The 20260-nt window shown below is 41.1% G+C and overlaps 1 protein-coding gene and 1 long non-coding RNA gene across 3 annotated transcripts in view; one reads left to right on the top strand and one right to left on the bottom strand.

Moving 5' to 3' along the window:
- CRADD (CASP2 and RIPK1 domain containing adaptor with death domain) overlaps nucleotides 1–12715 on the bottom strand; it is a 176541-nt gene extending 163826 nt beyond the window's left edge. Inside the window, exons 1-2 of one of the 2 annotated variants that reach the window (XM_045466899.1) lie at nucleotides 12540–12715; nucleotides 10916–11219 (exon numbers count right to left, since the gene is read on the bottom strand). In XM_045466899.1, the coding sequence (XP_045322855.1) occupies nucleotides 10916–11219; nucleotides 12540–12668 (433 nt within the window). In that variant the 5' untranslated portion in view covers nucleotides 12669–12715. Of the gene's footprint in view, nucleotides 1–10915; nucleotides 11220–11317; nucleotides 11508–12539 lie in introns of those variants that run through there. The other variant, XM_045466901.1, reaches the window with a different exon arrangement.
- Nucleotides 12716–17761: 5046 nt separating this feature from the next.
- Nucleotides 17762–20010, top strand: LOC123590693. The gene is made up of 3 exons (XR_006708929.1): nucleotides 17762–17981; nucleotides 19436–19618; nucleotides 19700–20010. It is a non-coding gene; the product is annotated as an uncharacterized LOC123590693 (long non-coding RNA).
- The last annotated feature ends 250 nt before the right edge of the window (nucleotides 20011–20260 follow it).

Here is a 20260-nt window from a genome sequence, read left to right as displayed (position 1 = left end):
CTTCATCCTGTGCTCTCCTTCAGCCCTAGAAAAAATAGCTCCTTCCATCTGCTATTCCTATATTCCTTAGAGACCTCTTTTACCCCTTCAGTAGTTAACCACAGTTAACCTTTTACTAGTTAATAACTCTTTATATTAAATTTTCCTTGTTCAAATTACTGTGTGGTTTTGTTTCCTGAATAGATCCAGACTGGCACAAAAAGGAATAAAAGGGCTCAAATACGAGGAGGCCTGAAAAAGGACAACTGCCCACAGCCCCATCAAAGGGCTGATTGAGAATAAAAAGAAATTGAAAGGGAAAAGATAAAGACTCAAGGAACAAAAACTGCTGTGTCAATCTCATTCGAAATCTTTATTTTTGTCTAATCACATTTCTTAGAAAATATTTTTTATCTTCTTTGGTATTTTTTTAACTTCTCATTTGATAAGCTATTTTTAAAAACACAATGAAAATGTTGGCTACATGTGAGACTCAAGGGAAGAAAGGGTCAGAAAATGAAGAAGCTGTAGCAAGCCCAGGTCAGGTACTCTGAGACACGTGACATGGACCAGCACCAAGAACTGGTATTGGGGACAGAATAGCCTAGCAATTAACAGCATGGACTGGAGGGCCAGACTATCGGTGTTCAAATCTCAGCTCTGCTACTACCAAGTTATGTGACCTTGGGCAATTCATCTAATACTTTCATTTGTAAAATGCAAGTAACAATAATAGTGCTGACCTCAAAGGATAAAGTGAGTTTATGTACGTAAAGCCCTGAGGCCAGAACCCAATCCAAATTCTCTTTCTACCACCTCTCTACTTCAACGTTCTCAAATCTGTTTTTTCCGAACATCTTCTCATTTTGGAAAGGTTTCAGAAGACCTACCTTGCTCTCAAAATTGCTCTCCTCTACTTTTCCTACCACCTCTGGCCTTCGACCTCAGCCTTGCTATACTAAGACTAAGATGTAGAACATTCTCCTTCCTTTAAAGGGCTTTCATTTTTTTCCAGGTCCACAACTATAGAATGGGTTCAATATAAAAACAATGGGAATGATATAGTACGGTGGACATGTCTTCACCAGCTTTCACGTCTTCCTTTTGGATCTGTCCCTTTCCCACTCCAGGTGACTCTGGTGTCCTAAACGAAGGGCTCACGACTCAACCTAGGCCAGTCAGTCCCTGAATCTTGAGAGACGGCAAGGTGGAGGGACTCAGAGGAGGAACACCAGTGGCCAGAGCTCCCCAGAGGTGCCCCATTCCCACCTTACTGGGCCCTGAAATTTTAGCAATTCTTTCAAAGTTGTGAATAATCCAGTATACGTCAGAGAAATTCCTATTTTTGCCTACGTTAGCAAGAGGTCTACTGCTTGAACCAAAGAGTTCACATACATGCTGTCAGACTGACTTACATCTTTGAGTTTCCTCATCTGTACAGTGGGGGTCTCTGAGGTCCCTTCCGGCGCTAACCTTCCACAGTAGTTCGAACAATGGGGCAAGTCCCAGCAGACGTGCTCTACTGCCTCTGCAAGTCTCCTAACAACTTGGTCATTATCACTCAGCACCTTACACCTTATATACAAATGGTGGGACTGAGAGGTGCTTTAAAAGTCTCATATTTAGGTTATGAAACCACAAAGCTCTCCTTTGCCACTTACTACATCTCAGCAGTATTATTTTGGTAACAGCGTCACCACCCTCTCTGAGCATAAATAGAACATGAACATTTCCAGGAATTGTCAACTTGGCACTTCTTACAAGGAGTTAAGATTTCTTTTATAACATTAACAAAAATAAAGCCTAGGACTAAACTTCTTTTAGAGGTCACATTTCCTTCTCAATTAAAATTTACTGTTTGGAAAAGTACAATGTACCCTTTTTCCCCCCTCTGGGGGAAAAGTCCTCCAAAGAAGCATATACATATACTCCTTACTGTTCAAACTGAGCAACAAGTATAAACACAGCTGCCTATTAAAATTAAGCAAAGGCAAACATTCCTGCAGCTAGCTACAACAACGGCCTACAAGTTTGAACGACACCCGTAAAAATAGAAAGCTACCTTGCTAAGCACACGGTTAAACTCTGAGGTTGTGCCATCGGAAAAGCTGGTTATTAGAACTGATGGCTTTCGCCTTTCAATAGCAAGATTTAAGAGCTGCAAAAGTGGAACCTGATTCCAGTATCAGGAGAGCCAATACACCATCTCCTAATCACAGCCAAGAAGATTTAGTCTTTTTTTACTCTCAAGGTAGCCAGCTGGGACAGGAGCAACCCAGGGGCTCTGTTCCTTGACCCCATGTGGCCTCACATTAGACCTCACCCCCCAAAAAAGAATAAAATAAGAGACGGGGGAGAGAGACATACCAGCCAGAATTTAGTCTTCTGACAATAGGCAGTAAAGAGAAAGACAGAGAAGTCCCTCGGGCTGCACGGGAGTGACTGGAGTAGGGGAGGGAAGAACACTGGGGGCTGGCAAATGATGGGCTCTAGAGCAGCCACCGTTGTCAGAATTAGGGGGGAGAGAAAAGCGTACCTTGAAAATGTGTTTTTATAGGCCATGAATTGGCAGGCTTTAAAGTGCCTGGATTCCAAATTTGGTCCTACTGGGTTGTATGACCCTGAGCACATGACTAAACATCTCCGTGCAATAACAGTAATAATACCACCACCTGTCTCACCACGTTACTGCCAGAATTAAATGAATTAATAAATGCAAAGGACCTGGACCAGTTCCTGGCACAAAGTAAAGCTGCCAATAAATATTATGGTAGTTATTTCACTGGCTAAGCCATTCCCAGTACATCAAGCCTGTATATCCCCCCAGGGTTCTTCTAATGGATTTATATGTTGGCAGCAGAGTCACACCTGTGTAGGGTCTAAGGTTCTGGAACATTCTTGAGCAACGCAGTTCAAGAAATTCAAAGAATTAAAAACACTTGTTTTTAATCAAAACAAAACTACGTATCCTTCTACATCTCCATTCCTCCCACCTTTCCACCTCACCTCACCAGAAAACAAGAACAACTCTTCAAGCAAGTACACAACTTTGGGAAGTTCATACTTGGGGAACAACAAGTGACAAAGGAGCCACGCGCCTAATCAGCTGGTCTGATTTCAAGGTTCTCAACCCTGGCTGCATTCTACAATGACCTCACTGAGGCATTTGCGCATGTCCCTGTGCTTGCTTGTGTACACACGCATGGGTGTGCAAATGCGTGTGCGCGCGCGTGTGTGTGTGTGTGTCTTACTACCACTGCCCAGATCACACCTCCACAGATTTTGGCACGAATTGGCTTGCGTCAGAGTCTAGGGATCAGTAATGTTTTAAAGCCAGGGCCGAGAAACAACAAGCTAAATCAACCACGATAGTCAATAGGGTGATTGATGTAGCCGAGTGGCCCATACATCCACAGGAGGGAGAAAAAAGTCACGATGAGAATTTCTAAGAGAAAAGAACATAAAATCCATTTTTTAAAGTGAAATGGAAGCATCCTGCTGGGGAGAGGCCTGTCACATGGTTTGCTATTCCTAGAAAGAGCTACAATTAGCTGCCAACAGATGCATTATTTCATCAGTCCCATAAATACTCGATAAAAGTCTTCCACTCTCCCTTTATGTCAGCCTTGCAGAAGCAGGGGGAGAAATCTTCTGATAAAATGCAGTACTAAACTATCAAAATTTCCTTTTAAATGATTAAAATTAGCATTAATAAAAATAAAATATTTTAGCAAAATCTTATCCCAGTACACCTCTAAAAGCCCTTGAAATTTTTCCTCTTAAAACAAAAAGCATTACTATAATTTTTTAAAAGCTTATTTCAATTATTAACACAACAGCATAATACAATTCCACTTGAAACCCAGTGGGGAGCCAAGAATAGCAAAAAAAATCCTAAATCAAGAGTTGGGAGGCCTGGATTCTAGTTTGACAATAAATTACATTAACTAGCTATGTAATCATGGGCAAGCTGACTTAATCTCCCTAGGCCTCAGCTTTCTCAGAGAAAAATTAGATGATCTATGAGTCCCTCCCAGCCTAAAATTCTGGAATACCAGAATATGTCTCCAGCTTGCTGACTCTGGTACACTAGCAAATGAACATGTTTAGAACTTAGAAAAATTAAAATTCAGTCATTCTGGCAATTCTACTAATAAATTTAACCAATTCCCAGCCACTCTGCATAATCTGAATGAGAAAAACAATAAAGTGCCTTGAATATGGTACCATCTTCTATATGAACTATAGCTGGAGCCTTCCTTCCCCAACTACACGACCAGGGGATGGTTTCTGCCCCAAACTCCTGTCTTTTTAAATAAGAAAATGTGTGGAAAGAATCTTTACAATTTTTTGCCACATCTTCAAACCATTATTTCATAGTATTTTTCTTCAAGTGACTCATTTTTACCTAAATAAAAGCTATATATTTTTTTTTTTTAATTTTTTTTTTTAATGTTTTTATTTATTTTTGAGACAGAGAGAGACAGAGCATGAACGGGGGAGGGTCAGAGAGAGAGGGAGACACAGAATCGGAAGCAGGCTCCAGGCTCTGAGCCATCAGCCCAGAGCCCGACGCGGGGCTCGAACTCACGGACCGCGAGATCGTGACCTGGCTGAAGTCGGACGCTTAACCGACTGCGCCACCCAGGCGCCCCAAAAGCTATATATTTTTTAAAGTAACTTCACGGGACGCCTGGGTGGCTTCGTCAGTTAAACGTCCAACTCTTGATTTCGGCTCAGGTCATGATCTCACGGTTTGTGGGTTCGAGCCCCACGTTGGGCTCTGCACTGACAGTGCACAGCCTGCTTGGGGTTCTCTCTCTCTGCCCCTCTTCCTTTCACTCCCTCTCGTCTCAAAATAAATAAATAAACATTTAAAAAAAATAAAAGTAAGGGGGCGCCAGGGTGGCTCAGTCAGTTAAGCCTCCGACTTCAGGTCAGATCATGATCTCACAGTTTGTGAGTTCGGGCCCCGCCTCGGGCTCTGTGCCGACAGCTCGGAGCCTGGAGCCTGCTTCGGATTGTGTCTCCCTCTCCCTCTGCCTCTCCCCCACCTGTGCTCTGTCTCTCTCACAAAAAAAAAATAAATAAATAAAATGTAAAAAAAAATAAAAGTAAGTTCATAGATAGAAGACAGTTTTACTTGCCACAAATGGAAGGAGACCATGAGATTAATATAAGGGAAGAAAGGCAACACAACTCAAATCTAGCTAAATACTGTTGTCCACAGAAGGCTTTAGGCGTAAGGACCTCTTTCTCTTTGTTAAAAAGAAAAACTGGCAAGTGTCAAGAGATATATTACAGCAAAGGGAGGCTTTCATTTGGATATCCTCAGGACTGAAACAGAAAGAAAAAGGAAATCACTCTCTCGCCATGAGATTCACTCCCATATCTGCACATCACCTAAAATCATTTTAAGAACTACCCAACATCATGGCTGTGCACGCATCTCACATTTGGGGAAGCACAACAACAAATGACCAAGACTGGGCCTTTGCTGACACGCAGCCTGACTCATCTCTCCGTGAGGGAGGTTATTATCCCAGACAGGCCTGGGCTGTAGCCACACTGTCACTGAGGGCTCCCACTGGAGCTCCTGCGCCTTTGTGGTCCCCTTTATCTGAAACGTTCTTCCTCTCGGTACCCACTCTGTTGCAGAATTCAGGTCTCTGCTCTGTGTCATCACAGCGGAGAGACTGTCTCTGACCACCCCACGCGGTCTGCAAAGCCCTCCCTCACCACCACACACACACACACACACACACACACACACACACACAGCATCCCCTCATCTGCTTGTTGCCTATCCGCGTCAGAATACAGAATACAGTGAGCTCCAGAAGCACACGGGCTTTGTTTCCCATAATATCCTAGCACCTAATGTCAATGCTCAATATTTGTTGAATGAACAGTGAATCCCCTCAGTTGATGTGGAGGTCCTTCACGTGACTTTATTTCCTAGCGCCTGGTATCTAGTTGGCCCTCAGGAAGGACACGATGGTCACGATGGGGCTCTCTGTAGACTCCGCCCTCACCACAGCGAAGGGTCTTACCGTGGATGCTGACCCACCACTCCCTCTCGAGCACACAGGATGCCATAAAGTGAACTCTACTCAGCCACACAAGTGCCTGGATAGACCACAAGCTGGAAAAACTGAGATCAACGCTGAACTTACATATTCAGAGTAGGGCTCGTTCATGGTAACGACCGGAGAATCCCAGGCTAGAAACTGTTCCAAAAAACCTACTACAATCCCTGAGATTTTTGCCATTATTGCTCAGTAACTTCAGATGCATCCAAGCATACATCTGAAAGCCAGAGTATATCTTGAGAGGGTAGCCGATGTGCCTCTGCATGGTCATATTCCAAAAGGGACAGACAGAGCCCTGGAGCCCGTGGGTAGAGGAGAAACAGGCCCGTCCTGCGTCCTGCAGGGCAGGGCGTGAGGGCGGCCACGGTGTCAGGGCATAGGGTCAGTGGCGAGGACCGGCTCAAACTCAAGCAAAGCTGAAGCAAATAGCCTCAGGAGGCTAGAGAGTTGAAGCAGCTGATGCTAACATATGAGGCACCGAGCTGTGTTCCAAGACTGCTGTTCTTCATCCTTGCCAGTGGCTAAGAGGACATAAAGCAGGAATCTAGCCTCCGGACGAGGGGGGAGAAAAACACTCCCAAGTCTAACAGAAGATTGGAGTTAAAGGCAAAGTTGCCAGGCTGACTGTTAAGTGAGAATCACAGCAGAGACCTAGTCCCACAAACAGGGCCAACACCTTGGAACAGAGAGTCCTGGGGCCCAGGAGTCCCTCCCACCGTGACTTAAGCTAAGTCCTACCAGCTGGTGAGACTGGGGCTGCCCATAAACCTCCTTTCCAGATCCAGATTAGCTCAAGCACTAGAGACAGCTTGTCAGCAGACAGGGCCCATGAGCAGTAGGAAGCCAGGCAGGCGGGCACATGCTGTCTACATCCAGATTCAGCCCTGTTCTCATCTCCTAAAAGACCAGACAGGAGCCCAGGGAGGACTGCCAGCTGATCTACTGTCTACTGTGTGACCTTGGCTAGCAAGGGACACACTATGAAGTGTCCCTTCCACGGTGCCAAGCTGGATTTAGTAATTTTATTGCCAGAAATCCTTTTTTAAAATATTAAGAGTCCTTACAAGGTGAGAAAAACACAAAATCAATTATCCATTAACATCTTAGACTTTTTTTTTTTTTAACAGAGATAGGAAAACCTATCATCTAGGCAGACTGAAGGAATCAAAGCTTTAAGGTATTTCTTCATGTTCCTGGATTTGATAAGGGTGGGATTTAAGAGACCAGAGGGGATTAAGATACAACTCGATTTTTCTCTAAAAAATTACACCCAGAATATAAATAAAAACCAACTAACTAGGATCAATCACCAAATAAGGACTTCTGAGGCAGCTCAGAATTTACAGCGAAACATAGAAATTAAACAAGCAAAGGGAAAACCAGGATTCCTGGAGAAGACCAAAACAAAAATGCTTTTTAATCAAATGAAATCAGTTCTTTCTTGGAGAAGTTGCAGGCTCTTGGCCAAAGAGAAATAGGTATTTCAGCCCATTTGTTCTCAGGCCTCCTAAGAGGAGACCACCAAACCTACACAAATTAATTACTAACAACAAAGTGATCAAAAGATCAGACGAGGTTAATGTATGCACAGAATATATAAGCTCCACATTTTCCGACAGTTTAATCCCTCAAAATTCAAAAAATGCCTTTACAAGATTTAAATGGACTCTTTAAAAGTTTATTAAAACTACTCTCTTACAACACTGGAAAAGCACAGGGTCCGGGGGAAATAGACCTCTGGGTCCATCTGCGTTTTTGCGGGAACATGAAATTGAAGGCATCTCAACTCTATATTTTATGTGTGTGTGTGTGTGTGTGTGTATAGGTTTTCAATTAATTAAGTCCCAATTAACTATAGAATTAAAATATTGCCATCAACTTAATTAAACACTGAAAGTTTAAGCTCCCAAATAAGAGAAGGCTATTAACTAACAGCTCCTTTAAAATATATCATCTCTTCCATCTTTTACCCTCCCACACACATTTTATATATTTTTTAAATTTGTATCTTTATATATCTTGCTAAAACTTTTGGTATAGTGGACTTTCCATAACATGTGGATATTAAAAGTGATTTTTATGAGAGGGAAAACTACAAAGTAAAGAAGGGAGTGATAAATTCCAAATCTAGGATTTATCAGTAAGTGGGCTTTGGGGCTGAGCTAGGACTAGGAGGAGCATCCAGGGTCCTCAAAGGCAATGGTGATTTTTTTTTTTAATGTTTATTTTTGAGAGAGAGAGAGAGAGAGAGAGAGAGAGAGAGAGACAGCGTGAGTGGGGGAGGGGCAGAGAGAGCGGGAAACACAGAATCCCAAGCAGGCTCCAGGCTCCAAGCTGTCACACAGAGCCCGACGCACAGGCTCAAACTCACTAACCGCAAGATCACGACCTGAGCCAAAGTCGGACGCTTAACTGAGCCACCGGGGCGCCCTCGTGATATTTTTTTAAAAAACTGAGCGATGGGGAAGCAGGTGTTCTCTGTGCCGTTTTTCTCCACACCTTACTTATATTTTATAATCTTGCTTAAAATACTCAATAATTAACAAATGTTATTTTAAAAGTGAGTTTATGGGGCGCCTGGGTGGCGCAGTTGGTTAAGCGTCCGACTTCAGCCAGGTCATGATCTCGCGGTCAGTGAGTTCGAGCCCCGCGTCGGGCTCTGGGCTGATGGCTGGGAGCCTGGAGCCTGTTTCCGATTCTGTGTCTCCCTCTCTCTCTGCCCCTCCCCCGTTCATGCTCTGTCTCTCTCTGTCCCAAAAATAAATAAACGTTGAAAAAAAAATAAAAATAAAATAAATTAAAAAAATAAAAGTGAGTTTATGTGATTATCATTGTAGAAGATAAAGAGAAATACATGTAAATCAAACTCTCCCTTCAAAACATTTTTCAATAGCTACATTGCTCAACAAAAAGTAGGACAGTTAAGAGTATTCAATGTCTACAGTAGCCAACCTATCATTCATTTGAACACTTCCACAGAATTAACAAATCGATATTATTTTTCACACAGACACATTCAATTTTTTCTCACGTTAAACTGTTTCATTCTGCTTACTTTAAAAAAAAAAAAAACCTATCTTGCTCTCGGCTTCTGTGTAACTTTCACCATTTGGTAAAAATAAATCATAATTTTTTTTCTTGTTCTCTGAATAAATCTGAAGAAATGAAAATAGGGTCACACCTCTATGAACAACATACAACAGGACAATTTACATCACCTCACATCACTTACATCACCTCATATGATTATAAAATTAAATTAAATATTTTGGTAGCAACAGGCTCTCAGTTTGCCTGTTTTGTTGTTTCCAACTGTTTAGTGCAAAGAGGAATCTCAATGTCAAATACCAGGAAAAGACACTGGATACCCTATTTTTCTTCACGTGTCCCCAGTTCTATGTTATTTATTCTGTTTTCAGTAAAGTGGTAGATACGTCTTAGACACTTTAGCTTCAATTTGTTCACATACCTGGAGTATTTAATTTTGTAAGGACAGTCGAATTTGAGAATTCCTGTGGTCCTCAAAGGACAGCTATTTTCAGTATTTCAGAATGCCTAAAACATACATTTACCTATAATTTGGTCATGCTAGAAAATGAAAATATGTTTGCTGTTTCCACTAGGATTCAACCAAGCCCTCTTACATTAAGCGGTTATCTCATGCAGAGCAGATATTCAGACATATGCCATTAATAAAAATAGAAGAGTTAATCATGATTACTTAGTATGCGTGGTCTGAAAAATCATTCAAAATATGAGGTCCATGAACAAAAAACAAAAATTAAATATGAGGTCCATGGGGCAAAAATAATAAGATCGGTCTTTTATTCCTTATTTGTTTTTTAACCAGTTAGGTTGGTATGTTTAAAACTGCAACAACAAAGTCTGAGGACTACCGTCTCAGAGGAGTTCTATCACTGCTTTTAAAAACTAAAGAGAAGGTTGACTTCCTGTTAAAAATTTGCAAGTCAACTTGAAACTTTTTATTTATTTTCTTTCTTTTTTAATTGATTTGTTTTTATTTTATTTATGTATAGATTTATATATTTTTATTTTTATTTTTTATTTTTATTTTTTTGCCAGTGCAATTCTCTGCTCCTCCTTCTTTGTAAAACAGTAAACGTCATGGAAGTGTTAGAAGGAAAGTGTTTCATAGCACATCTTCCTGCTACAAGCCATGCTAATAGCACCAGGACTGTTTCTCTTCTCCATAGCTTCCAACTTACCTTAAAATCAAAATGAGACCCTCTCCAAACTACTGACCCTCTAACATTAAATACTCCGGGTGTCTGAACAAAGCCAAACAAAAAAGAACGACTTTAAATCGTAACCTTTAAAAGCTTACTTAACCAGCTTTCCAAATAATCCCCTTTGGCCATGTAGGACAGCTTAGGGAACAGGTGCAAGGCGTGCCTTCCTAGAGGCTGTCTCCTCCTTCCCGAAGCTGACCTTTTCCAGCCAGCAGCTCTGGCACCCCACGAATCAGTTATCAGTGGGCCCAATGCCTGCTTTCCCATCTGCACTTTCCAAATGGCTCCCAATGCCAAGGGCTGAGATATGACCTGGCTCTCAGATGAGAACATGCCTCCCAAGTGACTTGCCAAGCTTCCCTGGAAGCATTTCTAAATGTATTCTCTGACCTCCCTTCCCACCCTCGCAATCATGGTTCATTCTTCTTCCCTTCCCTGCACTTCCTAATTCCACTTCCTCATCCTGTGCCTCCAATACCATGTGCCTTCAGTCCAAACTCCTTACCCACTCCCAGCCTAAAACCCCAACTTCACATCCAAAGGGCAGTTTCAACAATTTTGGAACTGAAATCAAATGATCTTTTTGAGGCCTACCTGCAGGCAGCTCAGTTATGGCTTCTTCCCTTGCCTTCTCCAGCTTCTCCCTAACCCAGGGAAATTCCTGCAGGGACTCTAGGAATGCATCAAATGCTTTAGGACCTCTGGAAGGTAGGATATCCAGCAGCAGCATTGTTTTCCGGAGGCCTGTGGCTTGAGCTTTGATTTCCTGAACATGGTTTTCCGTCAAGACTCCTTCCTGGTAAAGATATTGAAGAACCAGTCCCTCCACCAGTACCTCGGCACCCAGCTCCAGGCGAAGGGAGCGAAGCACCTGCTTGTCTCTAGCCTCCATCTCTCCCTGGGAAAAGACAGAATAACAGCTCAGATTACAGGACCGCTGACCAACCCCTAAAGACACTGTCCTGCATGCAAGGCAAACTCCTTAAGGTCAGGTACCTCTTTGAATCTTAGCTGAGTGCCAGACCACGGTGTATAGTCCCTGGCTGTTAAGTCAAGGCAAATTAATCTTGAACGTTTCCGAACATAACGAACAACCCTGAACATGAATCATCTTTTCTGTTTCTACTTTCCTCACAGTGGGGTCCTAGCCCGATTCCTTGCTTGATAAAGAGATTTGGAAAAACGTGGGTCAGAGACCCTGCTTTAAATAAAAAAGCAACTTTGATCGGAGAATTACAGAGCAGCATTTCATTTTAACATACTTAAAAAGAAACAGTGGCTTTATTTTAACATTGCCTTCATCAGAGATACCCAATACCAGAGTTAACTGCCAATACGCATGCAAGGTGCCCTTCTGACCACGGGCATTTGCTGAACCTGTACCACAATGGGAGTGAGCACCAGAGCCCAGTAGGTACCAGTGAGTCTAAGGTTCTTTTCCCCTAAAAAAAAAAAAAAAAAAAAAAAAAAAAATATCCCTATACACCATCAAGAAAAATATTGTGTATGCCCAGTCTATGATAAACCTTACATATGGTCACAGACTCCACCCCTTCCCTCTAAGAATTCCGAATCCCTATGATTACACTGCCAGGACCACACACGCATGGGACATTTAATGGGGATCTTCTTTTTCTCTACAAGAAAAAAAATGTCCACACGCCACTCCTGGTCAGTAGCCATGCACGATTTAAAGGCCACTGCCCGTGAACTCCAAGGCGCCGGTGCGGAAGCCGTGGATGTAAAGAAGCGGCGGGGATGGGGGAGGGGAGGACGCGGCACATGGGGCTTCCAGGCGCCCCCAGAAAGTACCACCGGCCGGTGACCCGACCCCACCCCGTCGAGTAGCTCTCGGTGAAGTCTGAGAGGTGGCAGGTGAGGGGGAGGGTGTGTACTTTTGGCTGCCAGAGCCTATTTGGAACTTTTATTCCCTGCCTCGCCAGCTGAAATCCTGTTGTATTACGAACGGGAAGAACTATGAGAGATTCTCGGGGCAACCTGACAAGCTAAAACGAGGGTGCTGGGAATGAACTTGACAGCGGACAGAAGCGGGAGCGGCCCCGGCACCCCCCACCGCCACCCCAACCCGGTCGGGCTCGGAAACGCCGCCAACAAGTTACGTGGGCGGGGGAGCCAAGCAGTGCCCAGGCCGCAGACGTCACAGTGCGGGGCCTTCGAGAAAAAAATGGATACGGGTTTCTGGTTTCCTGTTACTTACGTCTGCAAACACGTATATTGAAAGGAAAAAAAAAAAAACGCAACCGGAATCCAGACTGTTAGGGAACCTGTACCATAAGCACCATCTTTGTTGCAGGCGAAAGCCCTGAACAGGAAGTGGTATCGCCATCTTTGTTGAGGGCAAACACAGGAAGCGCTGTGAGCATTTTTATTGAGGGACCCAAGCGTCAGATTGAAGCCTTTTTCGCCATGTTTACTGTGGGTAAACAACATAGCCTCTTGAGATGGAAAAATAGTAGCATCATTTAGCGGGTTATCTAAGGAAAGGAGTAATTGGATAATTGCATTTTAGTCCTAGAACTCCACCAGGGCCTTGTACACAATTCGCGTACCTTGTCAGCGAAGGCTTCCATGACCGTTCTATTTTAAATTGCAACATTGGGGCCCCTGGGTGGTTTAGTGGTTAAGCAGCAGACTGTTGATTTGAGCTCAGATCAAGATCTCAGGGTTGGTAGGATCCAGCCCCTCATCGGTGCCTGCATTAACAGCGCGAAGCCTGCTTGGAATTCTCTCTTCCTCTCTCTCTGCCCCTACCGGGCTCACATTCTTTTCTCTCAAAATAAACAAACATTTAAAATTGCAACATTCATCTCCTGCACTCCCCGTCTCTATTCCAACTTTGTTTTTATCTGTAGCACGTATTACTATCTTATTAAAACTTTCACTTAATTGTCATCTTTTTCCCTCCTCTAAAAATGTAGGATTGTTTATATCATTTTATATCAGAGTACCTGCCCACAAAGAGATTACAAGTCAGTCAGTCATGATTCAGTTGTAGCAATCTGCTACTCTAGACAGTAAGGAATTTGCCACAGAAAATTGGGAACATTCACAAGAAAGGCTGGAAAAGTCCTGGCCGTCCAAAAATGACTCCCTCAACAACATTGCCTAACTGACTCATGGCCACAATTTGGAAGGTGTCGTCAGGAAGCCACCACTCCACAGTCCCCACCTCTTCTCAGCACTGACAGAGCAAGTAACTGGACATTGAAACACTGCTGCAGAAAAATCAAGGTCTCCACAGCCGTAATTGCCAACAGCATCAAAACAGCACCTGCAAATCTTACTCTGATGCATGCAATTTGTAAAACCTACTTTGCATGCAGAACATTAGCAGCAAAGGTGTCTGGGGCATGAAGTTTGGAGTTTTCCAACTTCTGAAACGCAAAGACATTCTAAAAAGACAGCAGCTGATACTGGGGGGTGATCTTCTGAGTTCACCACATTTTTCATTTGGAAGGCAAGACAAATGCATGATCCAAATATAGAAAGATGGCAGAATATCAATATCAGGGTCCTTCCTGAATTCTTTTATGAAATGAGGCAATCAATAAATACATTCATTGATTCACTTTTAAATCAGTTGGGTGATATATGCAGAAAGTCATATGCCTGCTAAAAATTCGTTGATAGTAACAGGAAAAAAACCTCAAATATCACTATTTCTATAAAGGTTTTCTCAACCAACACCTCTAGTGGAAGATGAAAATATCTTTGTAAGCAAGTCAGCGGAAAGCAATTCTAAACCTCCCTCCTCAAAACCTTCTAATTTTTGTAACCAGTTTAAAGTGTTATTATAGTAATATACCATTTTATTATACCAGCAGTGACAATTTTTTTACATAGGTGACAAGTATTATTACTAGCATTTTACATATGTGAATACTGTAGAATCAAAATGCCCGAATGTCCTCGCCAAAATTTCACAGCTATATGTAGAAAAACCTGAATTCTAACCAGGTCCTTCCAACTTCATGCCCTTGCAGTACACAGTATGCGTGGTGAAGAGTCTGTTATTCTAATGACAGCCAAAACATTGGCGGATCATTCTGGTGCCACCTCCTACTCTTGATAGTCCTGAGTTCCTAGTACTCTCTTCACCCTCTTCCTCTTTTTTTCCTTTTTTTACCCTCTGGAATTGCTTTCCTTTCTTGGGCAAGATTTATCTTTTGTATGTGGACAAGTATTAGAAACATCCTCTGCCTTCAGCCAGATAAAGTGCAGACCTCTCGTGATACTAGCAATAGCTGAGGTTACAGACTTTTGGGTGTAGTTTTTCCAACTATAAACTTTGATCATTTTCAAACATGTACTAAAGTTGAAACACATGGCACAAAGCACACCCACATAAAACTACCTAGTTTAAAACACTTCCTAATGACTTGTTCTACTTGGAAAGACTTGAGATCTTCTGGGATCTAGAAGGAGACAGTGATGATGATGTCCAGGGGAGGTGGGGAGCCAATAGTGAGTTCCATGAAGAGTTCACAGAAGAGAAGAAAAGAGAGTAAGAGACAGCATGAGATGAGTTAGTGCAGGAGCTGAGGGGTGTGGAGTCCAAATGGTGAACAATGTAAGAGGTTGGCTATTAAGAATTTGACTTAAATCCCGAAGGTGAAGCCCTTGACCATTAAATTCATCTTCCTATGGCAAATTTAGATGAGCATTCATGCTGCCCCCTAAGCAACTAGGCTGGCTTTCTGATTACTAGCCAACTGCCATCAGTTAGCCTATTGACGGATCACCACCCCACATCAGCATACAGTGATACTTCTGAGCAGCACGCCAAAGATTCAGTTTCACTCATATAAATACCTAAAACCAGCAGACCCAAAAAAATCAAACAGACCAGAATCTCTATCACGGATGATTCCTCCTCCACTCTGTTTATTCCCTCTCCGTAGGCTGGAAATGTGCCCCCACAGAGGATTAAGCACCTGTTACTCAGTGGTAACAAATCTATTTTCAGGAAGGACAGATATTTTCTTTTTTCTCTTTCTCCTACCATGTTTACTTGTGTCAAACCCATTGTTAGTTTGCAAAACAAAGAGTCAAAAAGAACAAATGTATTATTTTTCTGTCTTTCAATTTGGTCTTTGGTTCTGCAACTTTCAAAACAAAAATCAAAGGAGTTGGACACTTTTGCTTCTTACTGTTTAATGGATGTGGAAATCAAGTCATGGAGAAAAATAGATTCTCTTCAAGCACACTTGAAACAGTCACAAAAATAGATCACGAATTAAGTCACAAAGAAACTTTAATAAATTCCAAAAAAAATCAATAGCTTACTATGTACTCTACCATTTTACAATAAAATTAGAAATTTTAACAACAAGATAGCTTCCATCAATCCCATAAGCTTAGAAACTAAATAAAATAACTCTTAAACTCTTGATTTAAAAAAAAAGTCTGTTAGTACATCAAGATGGAAAACAGTATGGAGATTCCTTAAAAAAATCAAAAGTAGAACTATCATATGATCCAGCAATCCTATTTCTGAGTATAGATCCATGTTCATTGCAGCATCATACATGATAACTACATCACGGAATCAACTTAAGTGTCCATTGGCAGATGACTGGATACGGAAAATGTGAGATTATGTGTGTATGTGTGTGTACGTATAATTCTAAATATGCACATATTTGGCCTTAAAGCAGAAGAAAATCACACCTGTTAGAATGGCCAAAATCCAGAACGCTGACAATACCGAATGCTGAAGATGTTGAGCAACAGGAACTCTCATCCATGGCTAGTGGGAATGCCCAATGGTAGAGCTACTTTGGGAGACAGTTTGGCTGTTTTTTACAAAACCAGATATACTCTTATCATATGGTCCAGCAATTGTCCTCCCTGGTGTTTACTCAGAGGAGTTGAAAACATGTTCACACAAAAACCTGACACAAATGTTTATAGGAACTTTATTCATAATTGCCAGATTTGGAGGCAACCAAGATGTCCTTCAGCGGGTAAATGGCTGATTATACCATCATACTTCTGGACAGTGGAATATGATTCATCCCTAAAAAAAGAAATGAGCTATCAAGTACGAAAAGACATGGGGGAACCTTAAATGCATATCACTAAGTGAAAGAAGCCAATCAGAAATGGCTACCTACTGTACGTCCCAACTCTATGACATTCTAAGAAAGACAACACTATGGAGACAGTAAAAAGATCACTGGTTGCCAGGAGATTGAGAGGGGAATATGAATAAGGCAATCACAGAGGATTTTTAGGGCAGCAAAAATACTCTATGCAATGCCATAATGATGGATCCATGTCATTATACATTTGTCCAAACCCATAGAATGTAAAACACCAAGAGTGGGGGCACCTGGGTGGCTCAGTCAGTTAAGCATCTGACTTCAGCTCAGGTCATTATCTCACAGTTTGTGGGTTCAAGTCCCACATTGGGCTCTGTGCTGACTGCTCAGAGCCTGGAGCCTGCTTTGGATTCTGTATCTCCTTCTCTCTCTGTCTCTCTCTCAAAAAAAAAAAAAAAAAAACATTAAAAAAAAAAAATAAACAGTGAGCCCAAAGGTAAATTATAAACTTTGGGTGATGATGATGTGTCAATGTAGGGTCATCACTTGTTACAAATATACCAGTCTGCAAGAAGATGTTGATAACGGTGAAGTCTCTATATGCATGGGGTACAGGGTATATGGCAAATCTCTATACCTTTCCCTCAGTTCTGCTGTGAATCTTAAACTGATCTAAAAAATATCCTTAACAGAAAGAAAGAGAGAGAGAGAAGGAAATCTTGTCGTATACTACAACATGATGAACATGGAGGATATGCTAAGTGAAATAAGCCAGACATAGACAAATGCTGCATGATCTCACTTACACGCAAAATCTGAAAAAGTCAAACTCATACATACAGAGAGTATGATGGTGGTTGCCAGGGGTTGGGAGAGGGGAAAATGAGGAGATGTTGGTCAAATGCTACAAAGTTTGAATAATGAAGGATGAGTAAGTTCTGGGGATCTAACGTAGAGTATGGTAGCTATCATTAGTACTATATTGCATACTTGAAATTTGCTATCAGAGTAGATCTTAAATGTTTTCACCATACATTAAAAAAAATAACTATGTGACATGATGGATGTATCGATAAGCTTGATTGTGGTAAACAACTACAACGTATACATATATCAAACTATCACATGTGCTCCATAAATGTAAACAATTTTTATTTGTCAATTATATCTCAGTAAATCTGGGTACAACAGCACTTCTAACCAATATAGAAGAAAAAAAAAAAAAAACTTCATAGCAGAGAAACCTGGCAGGCACCACCTGAACCCAATGATCAAGGTTAAACCTCACGAGAAACCAATCATATTGACATCACGTGTCCCAACATGACGTGACAAGAAGGACATACCACCTCTGCGGTCCTTCCCCAAAGTTCAAAATCTCAGTCTTTTCATGAGGAAACATCAGGCAAACCCAAACTGAGAGACCTTCCACAAAACATCTGACAATCACTAGTCAGAGTGTCACAGTCATGAAACTGTCACAGATCAGAGAAGACTAAGGAGATAGGACAACTAAAGAAAGAGAAGAACAAAGTACAGAAGAGAAGAGGAAAGAAGTAGAAAAGGAAGATGGTGAAAGGTTTGCGCATCATCAAGTAAATATGAAGACTTCTGAACCTGAATTCTTATTTCTCATTTCATGTTTGCTATTTTCTGAACACGCAACAGGAATCTCATGTAGCTACTCTTCCCCATACCCTCCCATCCCCCCAAAAAAGATTTAAAAACAGAATTTGTTAAAGGAAATATAAGCCTCTATCTCTCTAACTGTAAATCTTAAAACTATACTTGGAATCTGCAGCCATGCTATCCCCTTTTCTGTATAACTCTTGGTAAAATGCTGTAGATAATATTACATGAATCATGTGTACTAATTGATACCTCTTTTACTAAGTTATGGATTCTAATGATTCCTTAAATTCTCTAATATTTTGTTTTGATCTTAGGTTAATTATTGCTTATTATAAAAATTCTGGGACAGTTTATAAAAACCTAAATTGTAAACCTTTTAAAAGAGCTGAATACATTATCATGCAAATTATCATGTACTTATGTAATATCCCAACAACATTTCTAGATGTTCGAAGTATGTTAAGGCTTGATAGTCTAAGTGATTGATAGTACTAGGATTACTACAATTCATTCATAATTTCACTGCAAGTTTTTATTGAGCATTTACTACATGCTAGGATCAGGTAGGGCTAACATACTGAAAGAGAGATATGGTCTCTGTCTTATGGAGCTTAGAGTCTAGAGAAGGAGACAAACATAAACAAGGACAAATAATAATTAATATTTACAAAATATTACAAGTTCAATGAAGGAAGAGTGCTTTGATAAGAAAACCCGGTCAGGGGGCCAGGGGAGGGGAAAGCCTCCTATTTTTCTTCAAAAAACTTGCAATTATTATAAACCTGTACTACACACATTTAAAAGATGGATAAGCCAATTAAAAGTTTAAGATATTAGGATACCTAAAGATATTAGGACATGCTAAAATAAGTTCTTAGTTTCCTGGCATTCATGATAGAAAGAGAAAACCATTTGTACTGTGGTTCCCATCTCAGAAAATACACTGAGTCATCTAAAAAGACCAACATTTCTCTGATGCTGGTTTCAAGCAGGAATTTTTCCTGTGATTCTTTATATAAGGAACACTAGATAAATTAATACTATGATTTCTCTGTGTTATCTTGTATAAGATACCAAAATGTTCTTCAAGTGTACCTTCCCGGTATTAACCCAACTTAAAGCACAAAATAATACAATATCAGAATGACTTTCTGGTGATATAACTAAATGCAGTGACTGAAAAAAAAGTAGTAAATGAGTGTCATTTAGACTCTCAAGTACTAGCTAACAACCAAACCGAAGTCTTCTGAATGGTAAAATTTAATAGCTAAATTCTCTGCTGAATATCTACTGGGCTCAGATCATGTATCATTATTTGAGGAGAAATCCATACACTTCCAATAGCAGACATAAGGAATTAACGGAATTAACGTTTGTGATGAACAAATTAGTAACTAACCTTCTATTCTTGTTCAAGGAAAGTGACAAAGAAGCAAACTATATGGATATCAGGGGACAAGGGTTAAGACGTTTCTCAATGAACAGCAACAACACAAATTTGAAATTGTTTAAGCGTATGGCCAAGCATTTGGCTGAGATGACAAAATCTGACATCATAAGGCACCAAAAAATTATTTTGACCCTATCTCCCCCCAAAAATGTAAGTATTTCCATTACCAATTGACCACACTGACCACAAAAAACTTCCCATGGAACTCACTGAGTCTTTCTTTCCAAGCAGAACTTCATCATCACAATGGGTCTGCCAGGATGACTTATCAGAAAATGTACCAGGTATTTGAGTGAACTAAGCTTTTATCTGGGTTTATTTAATAAAGTCCATTTAAAAATTAGACAATGACTACTAAATATAATGATTTTTGTTTCCGCATAATTGATGCTAGGTTGTTCTTTCTGACAACAATCCACCAAAACATTCAGCTGCATCTTCATAGAGCAAATACAACCATTAGCCCAGAAGAGGTGCTTCCTTTCCTTTCCATTTTCACTGATAAGTGGGCACAGATCCAATCCATCCACTAGCAATGGAGGAAGTATAGAATTCTGAACAGTGGATATCAATATTGAAAGCATTAGAACTGTTCTTCAGAGAGACTGTGCTTGATTTAATGGGGAAAAGAATTCAGCCATTAAAAGTGCTGATGGATTCTCTATGTCTCTTGTCCCCAGATAATAAGGATGTGAATGCTGGGGTGCTTGGAGCACGAGTCAACCACAAGTATGAGATGGGCTGAAATAAGCTTCTTTCCACTCATGGAAGCCCTCCCACAGACAAGAAGTA

The sequence above is a fragment of the Leopardus geoffroyi genome, chromosome B4 (genome assembly GCF_018350155.1).
Source record: "Leopardus geoffroyi isolate Oge1 chromosome B4, O.geoffroyi_Oge1_pat1.0, whole genome shotgun sequence".
Lineage (NCBI taxonomy): Eukaryota > Metazoa > Chordata > Mammalia > Carnivora > Felidae > Leopardus > Leopardus geoffroyi.
This window is presented reverse-complemented; position numbering and strand designations above follow the sequence as displayed.